General features: G+C 41.3%; 1 protein-coding gene across 1 annotated transcript; it reads left to right on the plus strand.

Moving 5' to 3' along the window:
• The first annotated feature begins 9,391 nt into the window (after window positions 1–9,391).
• On the plus strand, window positions 9,392–15,542 carry LOC110521420 (spindlin-Z). The gene is made up of 5 exons (XM_021598952.3): window positions 9,392–9,470; window positions 10,163–10,204; window positions 10,429–10,682; window positions 10,892–11,125; window positions 11,426–15,542. The coding sequence occupies exons 2-5, from the start codon at window positions 10,185–10,187 to the stop codon at window positions 11,629–11,631; spliced, it is 714 nt and encodes a 237-aa protein (XP_021454627.1). The 5' UTR covers window positions 9,392–9,470; window positions 10,163–10,184; the 3' UTR covers window positions 11,632–15,542.
• Window positions 15,543–17,233: the final 1,691 nt, after the last annotated feature.

Raw genomic sequence — 17,233 nt, forward strand, 5'->3', positions numbered from 1 at the left:
TTTTGGCTCCTGTGTCTCACTCTGGAGGACATGAGTTCCCTAAATTATTTAGCAAAAATACTCGCCATCATTTCTTGACTTGATGTTCAAAGACTAAAAGCAACTACTGATTTAAAGTAAAAACAAAACATTAACATTAGCATTAGCATATGCAGACTCTCTACATCATTTAGGGTCTTGGTCACTCACCTGGTATGGATGGTCAGGCAGTAGCCTCTATATATAAGCTGACCAATGTTACTGAAGGTTGGATGCATTGTTGGCTCCAGCAGGTTCCATCAAATTCCTACGATAGTGTACCTGAGGAGCAGTGGTTGGAAAAAGTACCCAATTGTACCCTAGAGTAAAGGTAAAGATACTATCAGGTATGAAGGTATGACCCAGACCACATCAAATTAACAATAGTTTAATGATTCAACAGGGGCAGGCAATAGACAGGTCAAGGCAGGCAGGGGTCAGAAACCAGAGGTGGGGCAACGGTACCGGACAGCAGGCAGACAAACAGACAGACAGAGAACACCGGTATAAATACACAGGGGATAATGGGGAAGATGGGCGAATCTTGGAATCTTGGTCAACCGGCCTTTCTTTGGAGGGCATATAAATGCCAGCCCTTATGCTCAGAGTACCATCTCTTCTGCCACTCATCTATCAAAATGTCTCTGATCTTACATTTGGCCTCACCTCTACCCAGTGGAACATTAATATGAATTATATCTTGTTTCAAAGCTCTAATACCTCCAATAGTAGGTCACTCCAATTAGATTTACCAGATGATAAACTATTCAATACAGATAGAGAATCTGAGCATACTATAATTATATAAAAAAATAAAAAATAAAACTCAACTCGTCGTGTTTGGAGGACAAAGAATGCTGAGTTGCATCCAAAGAACACCATACCTACTGTGAATAAATTCATTAAAAATCCTACAATGTGATTTTCTGGATTTTTTTTCTCATTTTTGTCTGTCATAGTTGAAGTGTACCTATGATGAAAATGACAGGCTTCTCTCATCTTTTTAAGTGGGAGAACTTGCACAATTGGTGGCTGACTAAATACTTTTTTGCCCCACTGTATATATATATATATATATATATATATATATATATATATATATATATATATATATATATATATATATATATATATATATATAAAACTCAACTCGTCGTGTTTGGAGGACAAAGGATGCTGAGTTGCATCCAAACAACACCATACCTACTGTGAAGCATGGGGGTGGAAACATCATGCTTTGGGGCTGTTTTTCTGCAAAGGGACCGTGTAAAGGAAAGAATGAATGGGTCCATGTATCGTGAGATTTTGAGTGAAAACCTCTTTCCATCAGCAAGGGCATTGAAGATGAAACATGGCTGGGTCTTTCAGCATGACAATGATCCCAAACACACTGCCCGGGCAACGAAGGAGTGGCTTCGTAAGAAGCATTTCCAGGTCCTGGAGTGGCCTAACCAGTCTCCAGATCTCAACCCCATAAAATATCTTGGGAGGGAGTTGAAAGTCCGCGTTGCCCAGCAACAGCCCCAAAACATCACTGCTCTAAAGGAGATCTGCATGGAGGAATGGGCCAAAATACCAGCCTTGTGAAGACTTACAGAAAACGTTTGACCTCTGTCATTGCCAACAAAGGGTATATAACAAAGTATTGAGATAAACTTTTGTTATTGACTAAATACTTATTTTCCACCATAATTGGCAAATAAATTCATTAAAAATCCTACAATGTGATTTTCTGGATTTTTTTTCTCATTTTGTCTGTCATAGTTGAAGTGTACCTATGAAGAAAATTACAGGCCTCTCTCATCTTTTTAAGTTGTGTAGAGGTGTCCCGTCACACTTGTGGGGGTCTTTCCAAAGATGGGTCATATTAGTGTGTAGCCAAACTGTTCGATGCTACAGATGTTTACGTGAGAAGACAGATTTTCAGGGTTGTCTTCTGTTCTGACATACACTGCTGTAGCTCTGCCACCATCCACCACAGATGCGGATGGCAGAAATCGATGGGCAGATGTGATAGATTGAGACGCAGCCCATGCAAAAAACATACCTCTAGCTTAAACAGACAGACTTTGATGGGTCTTTTTATTTTTTTATGCCTCGAGTGGAGCATTTCGGGGATAAATTATTTAAACATGATAAAAAAATTAACAATAATAATTTATTCCCAACTAGAGAGGCCCTTTGGTGATGTGAGGCCTGGAGCAATTGCCTCTTCTGTTTTATGCTTAATCCGCCAGTGGGTATGGGCTTTTACCAAGACATAACTCCAAAACGTTTATTTCTAAATGTTTCTGAGCTCACTCACACTCTTTGCTTGGTTTAACATTGAATTCACATTAGTTGACAACTCAACCAAATGAAAATCAAAATTAGAAGTAGAACTGATGTCTGTGCTCAGTGGAAAGTTGATCATGTATTATTCAGTGGATGCTACCACTCCTAAAACAACATCAGACCCCTACTTTGGCTAAAGTCTGGCATTAAGTTGTAATGGGACACTTCAGTAGATGCAGTGGGTCACTATATTCTCATATGGTGTACCACTTCACCTGGCACTTGTTTTGAAACCCTCAAAAAGACTGTAGAGGCATATAGATAACATTGTGTGTCATTATCCTTACACTAGACCCTCTCTATGCTATTGGGACATTGATTTGTGGACATTCCAAGCTCTTGGTGAAAGCTTACAATTTTTTATTTTATTTAACTAAAGGCCATCTGCACCGCATTTACTTGATAGTGAAACACCTCTATTATTCCCTAAATGCTGTCCCCGGTCATAAATTGAGCCTCTTCTATCCTACGTTTCTTACATGTCATTATGCTTCCTTTATTTCCTTACCTACACTTGTAATTTCCCTTTAATTCCTTCTGCTGCCACCCTATGCTGTTTATGTGCTATACAGCTAGGCTAGGTGTTGAGATGGGTAGAAATACTTGCGTTCAAAATAATAGGCATTTTGAGGGAGAAAAAAATTAAGTTTTACAGTATGTGAAATGTCTAAAATGTTGTTTGCTTTAAATGCCAGGATGTCATATGCTGCATTCACGTGCTAGCTGACAAGTATTTATCTCTGCTCATACTTGAGTAATAAAGGCCGATTGCACAATTTTTAAAACAAATATATATATATTTTTTTATTGTGATTTATCAGGGGGTGCTGCAGCACCTCAGCACCCCTACTTCCCTCAACCTAAACAACCTACATTTGTTGGGGCATAGACTACAAAGTGTCAAAAACGTTCCACAGGGATGCTGGCTCATGTTGACTACAATAATTTCCACCGTTGTGTCAAGTCCGCTGGATGTCCTTTGGGTGGTGGACCATTCTTAATACACATCAGAAACTGTTGAGCATGAAAAACCCAGCAGCGTTGCAGTTAATGACAGACTCAAACCTGTGTGCCTGGCATCTACAACAATACCCCGTTCAAAGGCACTTAAATGTTTTGTCTTGCCCGTTCACCATATGAATGGCACACATACACAATCCATCTTTGACCTGTCTGCTCCCCTTCATCTACATTGATTAAAGGGGATTTAACAGGGGATCATAGCTTTCCCCTGGATTCACCTGGTCACTCTATGTCATGGAAATAGCAGGTGTTCCTAATATTTTGTACACTCCGTGTATACAGTTGAAGTCGGAAGTTTACATACACTTAGGTTGGAGTCATTAAAACTAGTTTTTCAACCACTCCACAAATTTCTTGATAACAAACTATAATTTTTGGCATGTCGTTTAGGACATCTACTTTGTGCATGAAACAAGTCCATTTCCAACAATTGCTTACAGACAAATTATTTCACTTATAACTCACTGTTTCTCAATTCCAGTCGGTCAGAAGTTTGCATACACTAAGTTGACTGTGCCTTTAAACAGCTTGGAAAATTCCAGAAAATGTCTTTGCTTTAGAAGATTCTGATAGGCTAATTAACATAATTTGAGTCAATTGGAGGTGTACCTGTGGATGTATTTCAAGGCTTACCTTCAAACTCAGTGCCTCTTTGCTTGACATCAAGAGAAAATCAAAAGAAATCAGCCAAGACCTCAGAAAAAAAATTGCAGACCTCCACAAGTCTGGTTCATCCTTTGGAGCAATTTCCAAACGCCTGAAGGTACCACGTTCATCTGTACAAACAATAGTACGCAAGTATAAACACTATGGGACCACGCAGCCGTCATACCACTCAGGAAGGAGACACGTTCTGGAAGGAGACACGTTCTGAACGTACTTTGGTGCGAAAAGTGCAAATCAATCCCAGAACAACAGCAAAGGACCTTGTGAAGATACTGGAGGAAACAGGTACAAAAGTATCTACATCCACAGTAGAACGAGTCGTATATCGACATAACCTGAAAGGCTGTTCAGCAAGGAAGAAGCCACTGCTCCAAAACCGCCATAAAAAAGCCAGACTACGGTTTGCAACTGCACATGGGGACAAAGATCATACTTTTCGTACAAAATCGTACAAAAATAGAACTGTTTGGCCATAATGACGATCATTATGTTTGGAGGAAAAAGGGGGAGGCTTGCAAGCCGAAGAACACCATCCCAACTGTGAAGTGCGGGGTGGCAGCATCATGTTGTGGGGGTGCTTTGCTGCAGGAGGGACTGGTGCACTTCACAAAATAGATGGCATCATGAAAACTGACAAGTATGTGGATATATTGAAGCAACATCTCAAGACATCAGTCAGGAAGTTAAAGCTTGGTCGCAAATGGGTCTTCCAAATCGACAATGACCCCAAAGTTGTGGCAAAATGGCTTAAAGACAACAAACTCAAGGTATTGGAGTGACCATCACAAAGCCCAGACCTCAATCCTATAGAAAATTTGTGGGCAGAACTGAAAACATGTGTGCGAGCAAGGAGGCCTAGAAACCTGACTCAGTTATAACAGGTCTGTCAGGAGGAATGGGCCAACATTCACCCAACTTATTGTGGGAAGCTTGTGGAAGGCTACCCAAAACATTTGACCCAAGTTAAACAATTTAAAGGCAATGCTACCAAATACAAATTTGGTGTATGTACACTTCTGACCCGCTGGGAATGTGATGAAAGAAATCAAATCTGAAATAAATCATTCTCTCTACAATTATTCTGACATTTCACATTCTTAAAATAAAGTGTTGGTCCTACCTGAGCTAAGACAGGGATTTTTTACTTGGATTAAATGTCAGGAATAAACTGAGTTTAAATGCATTTGGTTTAGGTGTATGTAAACTTCCAACTTCAACTGTAGGTCAGGTTAAAGTGACTAAGCAACAGGCTAGAAAATAGACAGTAGCAGCAACGGGTAGCCATTTGATTAGCTAATTAGCAGCATTGTCTTAGCAATCTTATGGCTTTGGGTGTAGAAGCTGTTCATTTGATGATTTCCTGTGAGGCCTTAAGATGTGTAACTGTTGTTACTCAGCTTATAGTAAGGGGATAATAAATGTGTTTAAAATAATTGATCAAACCACATTTTAAGAAGTATGGTTTGAGCTACTTTGGCTGCCATATTGGCTATGTCATATTGTCTGCAGATTTGTCACTGGTGTTATCGTCACTGGTGTTACTGTTCCTGCAGGTGTTAATAGAATAGTCTTATTATTTATGCTGCTTTTTGACTTTAACACCAGTGTTACACAAGTGAATACACCCTGATGTTGTACTCGAGAAATTGTGTTTCCATAGCTAGGCCTGGCAGTGAGGAATTGTGAAGAGCAGAATCAACAACCTCTGCATAGGGTCAGGCCAGGGTGTGACATGGGTTATTTATGTGGTGTGTTTTTGTCTAGGGGTTTTTTGTAGGTTATGGGATTGTGGTTAGTGGGGTTGTCTAGAAAAGTCTATGGTTGCCTGGAGTGGTTCTCAATCAGAGACAGGTGTTTATCGTTGTCTCTGATTGGGAACCATATTTAGGCAGCCATATTCTTTGAGTGTTTCGTGGGTGATTGTTCCTGTCTTTGTGTTTGTTACACAAGATAGGGCTGTTTTTGGTTTTTCACGTTTTCTTGTATATTGTTCTATTTTCATCTTTATTAAAGATGTATCACAATAACCACGCTACGTTTCGGTCCGCCTCTCCTTCAACAGAAGAAACCCGTGACAGTGACCGTACGTACATACCCCAACCAGAAACCATGGATTACAGGCAGCATCCGCACTGAGCTAAAGGCTAGAGCTGCTGCTTTCAAGGAGCGGGACTCTAACCCGGAAGCATAAGAAATCCCGCTATGCCCCCCTATGAACCATCAAACAGGCAAAGTGTCAATAGAGGACTAAGATCGAATCGCACTACACCGTCTCTGACGCTCGTCGGATGTGGCATTGCCTGCAAACCATTACAGACTACAAAGGGAAGCATAGTCAAGAGCTGCTCAGTAACACAAGCCTACTGGACGAGCTAAACTACTTCTATACACGCTTCGAGGCAAATAACACTGAAATGTGCATGAGAGCACCAGCTGTACCAGCCAATATGAGTAAGACCTTTAGACAGGTCAACATTCACAAGGCCGCAGGGCCAGACGGATTACCAGGACGTGTACTGAGAGCATGTGCTGACCAACTAGCAAGGGTCTTCACTGACATTTTCAACCTCTCCCTGTCCGAGTCTGTAATACCAACATGTTTCAAGCAGACCACCATAGTGCCTGTGCCCAAGAACACTAAGGTAACCTGCCTAAATGACTACCCACCCGCAGCACTCACGTCTGTAGCCATGAAGTGCTTTGAAAGGCTGGTCATGGCTCACATCAACACCATCATCCCAGAGACCTTAGACTCACTCCAATTTGCATACCCCCCCTAAAGATCCACAGATGATGCAGTCTCTATTGCACTGCACACTGCCATTTCCCACCTGGACAAAAGGATCACCTATGTGAGAATGCTATTCATAGACTACAGCTCAGCGTTCAACACTATAGTGCCCTCAAAGCTCATCGCTAAGCTAAGGACCCTGGGACTAAACACCTCCCTCTGCAACTGGATCCTGGACTTCCTGATGGGCCGCCCCCAGGTGGTAAGGATAGCTAGCAACACATCTGCCACGCTGATCCTCAATACATAGGGCCCCTCGGGTGCCTGCTCAGCCCCCTCCTGTACTCCCTGTTCACTCATGACTGCACGGCCAGGCACCACTCCAACACCATCATTAGAATTGCAGATGACACAACAGACAACAACGAGCCAGCCTACAGGGAGGAGACCTGGCTGTGTGGTGCCAGGTCAACAACCTCTCCCTCAATGTGATCAAGACAAAAAAGATGATTGTGGACTACAGGAAAAAGAGGACCGAGCACGCCCCCATTGTCATCGACGGGGCTGCAGTGGAGCAGGTTGAGCTTCAAGTTCCTTGGCATCCACATCACCAACCAACTGACATGGTCCAAGCACACCATGACAGTCGTGAAGCGGGCACTGCTTGGCCTCCAACCGCAAGGCACAACAGAGGGTAGTGCGAACGGCCCAGTACATTACTGGGGCCAAGCTTCCTACCATCCAAGACCTCAAAGACTCCAGCCACCCTAGTCATGGACTGTTCTCTCTGCTACCACACGGCAAGCGGTACCGGAGCCAAGTCTAGATCCAAGAGGCTTCTAAGCTTCTACCCCCAAGCCATAAGACCCCTGAACATCTAGTCAAATGTCTATCCAGACTATTCGCATTGCCTGCCCTCCCCTCCCCTCCCCTCCCCTCCTCTCTGTTGTCATCTATACATAGTCACTTTAATTAATTAACTCTACCTACATGTACAGTACATACTCTCAACTAACCGGTGCCCCGCAAATAAGTATCTGTACCGGCATCCCCCTGTATATATTGTTATTTTTCTTTACTGCTCCTCTTTAATTACTTGTTACTTTTATCTCTTATTCTTATCCATATTTTTTAAACTGCTCTGTCGGTTAGGGGCTCGTAAGTAAGCATTTCACTGTAAGGTCTACACCTTTTGTATTCGGTGCATGTGACTAATTAAAAATATATATTTCACCTTTATTTGACCAGGTAGGCCAGTTGAAAACAAGTTCTCATTTACAACTGCAACCTGGTCAAGATAAAGCAAAACAGTGCGACAAAAACAACATCACAAAGTTACACATGGGATAAACAAACATACAGTCAATAACACAATAGAAAAATCTGTATACAGTGTGTGCAAATGAAGTAATGAGGTAAGGCAATAAATAGGCCAATAGTGGCGAAGAAATTACAACTTATCAGTTTACACTGGAGTTATATATGTGCAGATGAGGATGTGCAAGTTAAAATACTGGTGTGCAAAAGAGCAGAAAAACAAAAACACATATGGGTATGAGGTAGGTTGTTGGTTGGATGGGCTATTTACAGATGGGTGTACAGGTGTACAGCTCCAGCGATCGGTTAGCTGCTCTGACAGCTGACGCTTAAAGTTAGTGAGGAGATATGTCTCCAGTGATTTTTGCTGTTCGTTCCAGTCATTGGCAGCAGAGAACTGGAATTAAAGGCGGCCAAAGGGGAATTGGCTTTGTGGATGACCAGTGAAATATACTTGCTGGAGCGCGTGCTCTGGGTGGGTGTTGCTATGGTGACCAGTGAGCTGAGATAAGGCAGAGCTATACCTAGCAAAGACTTATAGATGACCTGGAGCCAGTGGGTTTGGTGACAAATATGTAGGGAGGACCAGCCAACGAAAGCATACAGGTCGAGTGGTGGGTAGTATATGGGGCTTTGGTGACAAAACGGATGGCACTGTGATAGACTGCATTCAATGTTCTGAGTAGAGTGTTGGAGGCTATTTTGTATATGACATCGCCGAAGTCAAGGATCGGTAGGATCGAAACTGAGGGTATGTTTGGCAGCATGAGTGAAATTGTTGTGAAATAGGAAGCCGAATCTAGATTTAACTTTGGATTGGAGATGCTTAATGTGAGTCTGGAAGGAGAGTTTACAGTCTAGCCAGGCACATAGCTATAATAACATTTGATTTGATGTTCACAGTTAGCCATCGTTATGTAAAATAATGTAAAATAATTGTAACACCAGTGACAAAAAGGCAGCATAAAATTTTTATTTGTATTTAATGTAGTAAAAATATAAAATACATTAAGATAATGTAAAGGGATTAACTATTACTTGGCTATAAGTTTTGGTAAAAAAAAATAAAAATATATATATATATATATATATATATAAATATTAAAGTTGTCTGGTCAAAAAGCCACCATTTTCGGAGAACGAGCCTGAACGAAACCTGCGTTCACCACCACAATGACAACAATTCCCATTGTTCATTGCGCTGACTTTCACCTACCTATCAACGGACATCGCACCTCGAGGTTCTATGGGGGCTGTAGTTATTGTTTTCCCACGGAAGTATCCTCCCATTTTCCATAGGTTTCGCAAGGTTTGCATTGACGGTAGTGTGCGTTTCTCTGTTGGAAGAATTTAGTCGTTTTGGCATGAAATTCGTGTACAGGTAATATGATATTTATGGGAGAGAATCCATCGTGTTATAGATTATTTATCGGGGACATTAACACAGATTTACATTTGCTTGTGCGCCGAACAACAGCATGTCGTGGAGTTGACATCAATACAATAATAATTGATAACCTATTACGATCAAACAGTGCTTGTGGCGCGCATTTTCCATGTCTCATCAGCAGTGGTGCGATAGGCTAGCACTGGGTCACATAGTAACATTGACGATGTTACATTTGTGATACAATCGTTGTGGCGAATTTAAATTGGCTACACTCCTCTCATTTATGCATGTGGGATACAGTGGTGTTGGCTGACGTATTTTTCTTGAAGTTGAATAGCACTTCTCTTGATCTCTCATAGCCAATTTGCAGTCTATGAGTTTGTGTTTCCTGATCCCGGCTGTGTATCTTCAAATAGTTAGTTACATGAATTATTATAGATGATGAAATGTGGGGTAAAGATGTATAACTGCTGCAGTTTTGTTCTGCATTGGTTGCAGTGACCTCCATGGATGCAATGCATACAAGGAAATAACCAGGAAGTTATTCAGACATGCTAAGCCATTGGCTGCTCTGGTTGTCTGTCTCAACCACTACTGTATACATAACAGCTCAGTCTCTTTTTTTCTGAAAATGGCTGTTTTTCTCCCAATCTCTGAAAATTTTTATCTGTATCTTCCCTCAGCAATATTTGAATTTTTGGAGGCATGTCCAAGAAAAGGGGCAGGTATGTGTAAACATGTTGTTTTCTGTAAATATGTTATCATGACATGCACACTTTGGAATGTTCCTCTTTCCAGACTGTCAGGGTAAGCTACACTAGGCTTCACTTATGAGCAAATATGAATTGTTTAACTCTCATAATAACATGTAAAATATGTCCCACTTCCTTGTGAAATTATCCTATGAGTTTGCATATCCAACTATCACATACATAAATTGTGTCCCCAGAAAGCGGAGTAGTGGGGAGCTGAGTGACACCACAGTGATGACCCCTGACCCCAACAGTCTCCTGGGAGTGAGAATACAACACAACTGGAGGGAGAAGGGCAACCAGAGCAAATGGAAAGGCACCGTCCTGGACCGTCTCAGTGTCAACCCCTCACTATTCATGGTCAAGTACGACGGGTTTGACTGTGTCTACGGCATCGAGCTATTCAAGGACGAAAGGGTGTCTAATCTACAGGTCCTCACAGATAAACTTGGTGAGTGTTTTGAATGTGATGGGTTTGGCTCCTTTTTTAGATCAGGCTTCATATCCTCTGCTCTGAGTAATGCAAAGACTTCATAATTTGGTTTGCACGGGTTATGATGTGTTCTTACTGTATATCTGCTACTGCATGATCACACAGCAGGGACACAGTGGTTATGTGATGTTGGTCTCTGTCTTGATGACACTTATCTGCTTCCTCAGTCAACAACAAGATCAAGGTTCCTCACGGGGCAGAGGATTTGGTAGGCAAAGCGGTGGAGCACCTTTTTGAGAAGGAGGATGGAGAGAAGAACGAGTGGCGAGGCATGGTCCTCTCCAGGGCTCCCATTATGACTAACTGGTATTACATCACCTATGAGAAGGACCCAGTGCTATACATGTACCAGCTGTGGGACGACTATGCCGAGGGAGATCTCAGGATCTTACCTGAAGCAGGTATTGACCATTTCTCAGCTTCAGTAGCATCTCCACCTGCAGCAGTGTTCAGATACTTCCCCCTACAGAGAACTGGAGAGAGGCTGATTACAGAGTAGAACTTGTTTATTCTTTACACACCAATTATAAGATAGTGGATTTAGGAGGGTTACGTTACAGTATTTGCTGTGTTTGTTCTTGTAGAAAGGACAAATATTTATCGATGAATACTTATAAGCATAACATATTTTGATAATTCCCCTAAGCAGATTTCAAGAACAGACCCCTAGCATTGACATTATTCATTGTTTTTCCCTCTAGAAAATAAGCACTTGCTTCCGGCCGACCGAAAGCCAGGCGAGGAGACTGAGAGTCTTGTGGGTAAGCAGGTGGAGTATGTTACTGACAAAGGTGTGAAGCGAACAGGCCTGGTGATCTACCAAGTCCCTGCCAAGCCCTCTGTATACTACATCAAATACGACGATGACTTTCACATCCATGTCTACGACCTGGTCAAGACCACATAGGACACTTGTTTACTCACTCCATCGCTTACTTTTCACTTATCCTCCACTCTCTATCTCTCGAACTACCTAAAGGCCCTGGAGGGTTTAACAGTTATGCTTTGTCATTCAGGAAGTGCAATCTATTAGTCCACATTGAATCTAGTTCTATGATATGCACAGCAGAACTGTAGCAATGATATTGTAGGCCACTAGGAGGAGGGTGGGAACGTGTACACTTGGAAGGACCTTTTTACCCTCCCCACTTCTTTGGTTACCCCATTTCCTGGTTGTGCTCCACCGTAGACTCACATCTTGGACAGTCCAGGAGTGCACCTTGCCCTATGACAGACTCACATCTTGGACAGTCCAGGAGTGCACCTTGCCCTATGACAGACTCACATCTTGGACAGTCCAGGAGTGCACCTTGCCCTATGACAGACTCACATCTTGGACAGTCCAGGAGTGCACCTTGCCCTATGACAGACTCACATCTTGGACAGTCCAGGAGTGCACCTTGCCCTATGACAGACTCACATCTTGGACAGTCCAGGAGTGCATCTTGCCCTATGACAGACTCACATCTTGGACAGTCCAGGAGTGCACCTTGCCCTATGACAGACTCACATCTTGGACAGTCCAGGAGTGCATCTTGCCCTTTGACAGACTCACATCTTGGACAGTCCAGGAGTGCATCTTGCCCTATGACAGACTTACAGTATAGTGCAAGAATGACCACATTTCAATTGTTTCCCACATCCTGATGCTTAATTCAAAGCAGAACTGAATTATATATTATAAAACTTAAAGCTGGCCCCAGTAGCCATTCATATTTGGTCCTTGAATGGCCAAACAGCGAGCATGATGTATAAGTGAATCTTTGTAGAGACTAGTTTGAGCTGTTTTGTTCAGTGAAGTGTTAGCTTTGAAAGTGAAATGCAGTAAGCTGTGATGCCCCTGAAAGCATCATTACATTTTTTTGTTGTCTTTATCAATAGGCAACTAACTTTGTTTGATTTGTCAGTCAGTTCATAGACAATCATTCCTTGATAAACCCACAGTGCTATCATTGGATTCATAGCACTGGGTTGCACTGGCCAAGGAGTAGTGTATAGCAGTGTCTCCCAACTCCAGTCCTCGAGTACCCCTAACAGCACACCATTTTGTTGTTGGCCTGAACAACCTCACCTGATTCAACTCATTGGGGGCTTGATGATTAGTTAACCATTGGAATCTGTGTGCTTATCCAGGGCTACAACAAAAATGTTTGCTGTTGGGGTTATTGGACAACTGGAGTTGAGAAGCACTGCTGTGTGGTGATGGTTCAAACACTATTTTGAACTGCCTAATATAACATTCATAATGCTAAATCAAGACTTTCCAGATCAGGAAAACTCCTGGCCCTAACAATACCTGACATGTTAAAAACATCATCAGACTGTATGATAAGCTTAAAGAGTAGAATAGAGGCAGGACTTTACACTACATTCTGATCTTCAATAGAAAACAAACAAGCATCATAAAGTGCCTTCAGGCTGATCATGTTGCCATACTCTATATATTTGCTAACCTCTCACAATTTTATTCTGTTTAATGTTAAAGCCACTATTTGGTCAGTATTAGTAAAAGTAAAAAATGCTCGAAAGAAACAAACGTGTCAAAGACTGAGTGAAGAGGTTGTTGCTATTGTCAGTTTGTATTAGAGAATATGTGCAATGTTGGTAATTACTGCAGTATACAATAATTTCCCCCAATATAACATCCATGACCAACAACAAGTGGTATATTGTAGCAATGGTAAACCATAATGGTAAAACGCATGGAGAAAATAAATCATTTATAACACGGCACACAGTATTTCATCTGTAACTTTAGATTGTGTTGTAAATGTATGCTGTTGTGATTACTTCCTTTATATTGTAAATATCCCATTGAAACACCAGCTTTAAAACCCATCTACAAATCTCACCTAGAGAAATGCAGCGAAGACAGCTTCCAAAAAAATCCTTAGGCCTGGTCTCTTGAGGAAAAATACAAGTTTTCACTTTTTAATCTTATTTTAAAGATTTGAGAGCTACACTCCATAATGTAATCCCAGGAAGTCCAAAACTCAAATGGACTGGCTAGGATAATTCAGATTTACAGTCTCCAGTCCTACTCACCACTCCAGGGTATCCAGTCTATCTTTTTACACAGTACATTGGTGCATAGGGGTCATTGTACTTAGGCTGTGTTTAGACAGGCAGCCCAATTCTGATCTTCTTTTTCACGAATTGGTCTTTTGACCAATCAGATTATCTCTGAAAAAGGTCTGAAAGGATCTGATGTGAAAAGTCCAATTAGCGGGGAAAAAATACTGAATTGGGCTGCCAGTATAAATGTAGCCTTTTATTGTCAGATTTGCATGCATAACTTGAATGCAACCAAGCATATTGGTTATGACAGTTGCAGAGGTATAATATGATATATCTGGAAGATAATTTTGTGGCAGTCTTTGCAGTCCAATTTTAGTAAAATGTTTAGCTAGAAAATGTGACTGTAAAAAAACTAAAATTGTCAGGGCTTATCTATAGACGGGTTAGCTGACGTCACGAAAACGATGTGCACGCTTCAATGGGGCAGAAGACAGTGTGTTGTGATTCTGGATGGTCAGATAGCTAGCAACAATGACAAGAACCTGCCACGTTTGGAATCCGTAGGTGGCTCGTTTTATCTATTTCTTGATACCATGTCTATGCTAATATTCTGTAACGTTATATTTGAGGGGCAAGTGTATGGGGTCAATTTCACGCCATATGTATTGAATTCAAAATATTTAAAAAAAACGTGAACATGAAAAGTAAAGTTGAGAATGTTAACATATTTTCGAGAACGTGTGAAATAATAGATGTTGATCAAAAACCAAACAATTGAAAGCAAAATGTATAGAGTTGTAAACAAAAATAATACATCAAAAACTTTTAAGCAAATCATTTTAAAACGAGAGCAAAAACTCTTAAGACAAATGATATATTTTTTTTATTTGAAAACTAATGCAAAAATAGTTTTCGGTTAAATGTTCAATCAATCCTGTTGAATACATTTTTCCTACATGTGCTACCTTTTTGTTGCACAACTCGTATCTTTTCTTTTGATGTCTGTTTCTTTGCTTTCACTACCAGTCTTTTCGATTGCGAGTTTTGGCATTATTTTTCCGTGAAGGGCGGGGTTTAGAGGGATGCGTAGACAATGAGTCTCCATTGGTTCACTAGTTTTGGAGTGGCGGTTCGTCTTAACCCAATCAATGAACATGATAGACAGGCTTTTTTTCTATTGCCTACTTAGGTAGACGGTCTGACGTCACCTGGTTTTAGGGTTTTAGTTAACGTACTTCAAAATTGTCAGTCACGGGTCAATAATGTACGGATATTAGAAGCATGTCGATCTAATACATTTAATGACAAACCATCTAACTACTTAGGTAAACATATGACTTACCTGTTGCACAACGTTTGGCGCAGGTGTATGGTGAACCAGTTACCAACACTTGCGCCGAATGTTGTGCAACAGGTAAGTCATATGTTTACCTAAGTAGTTAGATGGTTTGTCATTAAATGTATTAGATAGACATGCTTCTAATATTTTGCTATTTCACCCATCCTCAAAAACATGTTTACATTCTCAACTTTATTTTTCATGTTCACGATATTTGATTTTGAATTCAATACATATGGCGTGAAATTGACCCCATACAAGTGCTCATTGTTCACATTTGTTTTCAATAAACATTGGAGACAAAATATAGTTTGTCATAAATTTGAGCCAACCTTGTATGTTTTGCCCCATAGTTGCGTACGTGTCGGTTTTGTTGCAAAACAACCAACCTCTCAATGCTACTTGTATCACCACCATTTGTGTTGTGGTGTTTCTATGTACAGTAAAATGAAACTCCAAAAGATTGTGTGCACTCTTCTGTTATTGTGCATTTCTTTTTTTACTCCTCCCAGGTCTGGAGTTGTGTTGTTGATTGCTACATTTGTGTAATTGTTATGTTGTGAGTAATAACGTTTTTTTTGTGGTTTTTTTGCACATCCCTTTCCTCTGCCATTTCACCCATTGGATGTGATTTAGGTTCAGAATGATGTACAGTTGTGATTAAATTTGACACACTTTTAACCCCCCCACTCCCCCAAGTTATAGGACTTTGAGGCAGTATACATTGTAGAATGTAATTAATAATACTATTGACCCAACCTCATATTCAAGTACCTTAAATAAGTAGGCTAAGACATATCTTAAAGTGGTTTCCAACCAGGGGTACAAGGCCCCCTCGGGGTACTTTGCCTTTCCACAGGGAGTACATGAGAAGACACGAGACCATAGGCCAGGGTTCCCGACCTGGCGGCCCGCAGGGGGTTTTATTTGTCCCCACAAGTTGAGCCTCCTTTCCAAAAAAAATCATATATATATTTTGTATTTTAGACATAAGGCTGTAAAAATACCAGCAAATCAGCTACCAGTGATTTTAATTTTGGAAATCTGTTCCAAAGTATTCCCACACACAAGAGAGATATGTGATCATACTGTACAGAAGTATTCAGACCCCCTTTTCCACATTTTGTTACGTTACAGCCTTATTCTGAAATTAATTAAATAAAACAATTTCCTCACCATCTACACACAATACCCCATAATGACAACACGAAAACAGGTTTTTGGCAATGTTAACAAATTTCTGAAAAAACAAAAAAAACATCTTATTTACATATGTATTCAGACCCTTTGCTATAAGACTTGAAATTGAGCTCAGGTGCATCCTGATTCTATTGATCATCCATGATGTGATTGGAGTCTGCCTGTGGTAAATTCAATTGATTGGACTTGATTTGGAAAGGCCCACACCTGTCTATAAGTTGACAGTGCATGTCAGAGCAAGAACCAAGCAATGAGGTCGAAGGAATTGTCCATAGAGCGCCAAGACAGGATTGTGTCGAGGCACAGATCTGGGGAAAATATTTCCACAGCATTGAAGGTTCCTAAGAACACAGTGGCCTCCATCCTTAAATGGAAGAAGTTTGGAACCACCAAGAGCTGGCCACCTGGTCAAACAGAGCAATCGGGGGAGAAGGGCCTTGGTCAGGGAGGTGACCAAGAACCCGATGGTCACTGACAGAGCTCTAGAGTTCTTCTGTGGAGATGGGAGAACCTTCCAGTAGGACAACCATCTCTGCAGCACTCCACCAAGTAGGCCTTTGGTAGTGTGGCAAGACGGAAGCCACTCCTCAGTAAAAGGCACATGACAGCCCACTTGGAGTTGGCCAAAGACTTTGCCTAAAGAGTCTCAGACCATGAGAAATAAGATTCTCTGGTCTGAGGAAACCAAGTTTGAATTTTTTGGCGTGAATGCCAAGTGCCACGTCTGGAGGATACCTGGCAATATCACTACGGTGGAGCATGTTTTTCAGCTGCAGGGACTGGGAGACTAGTCAGGATTGAGGCAAAGATGAATGGAGCAAAGTACAGAGAGATCCTTAATGAAAACCTGCTCCAGAGCACTCAGGACCTCAAGCTTGGGCGAAGGTTCACCTTCCAACAAGACAACGACCCTAAGCACACAGCCAAGACAGGCAACATCCGCACTGAGCTA

Source organism: Oncorhynchus mykiss, chromosome 4 (assembly GCF_057628025.1).
Source record: "Oncorhynchus mykiss isolate SJ-2025 chromosome 4, ASM5762802v1, whole genome shotgun sequence".
NCBI lineage: Eukaryota > Metazoa > Chordata > Actinopteri > Salmoniformes > Salmonidae > Oncorhynchus > Oncorhynchus mykiss.

What these genes read in the sequence shown, in the direction of transcription:
- LOC110521420 (XM_021598952.3), top strand. Translation starts at nt 10,185, where the DNA reads ATGTCCAAGAAAAGGGGCAG. An exon ending in ATGTCCAAGAAAAGGGGCAG is followed by an intron (nt 10,205 to 10,428) that starts GTATGTGTAAAC and finishes TTGTGTCCCCAG; the next exon opens with AAAGCGGAGTAGTGGGGAGC. An exon ending in CAGGATCTTACCTGAAGCAG is followed by an intron (nt 11,126 to 11,425) that starts GTATTGACCATT and finishes TTTTCCCTCTAG; the next exon opens with AAAATAAGCACTTGCTTCCG.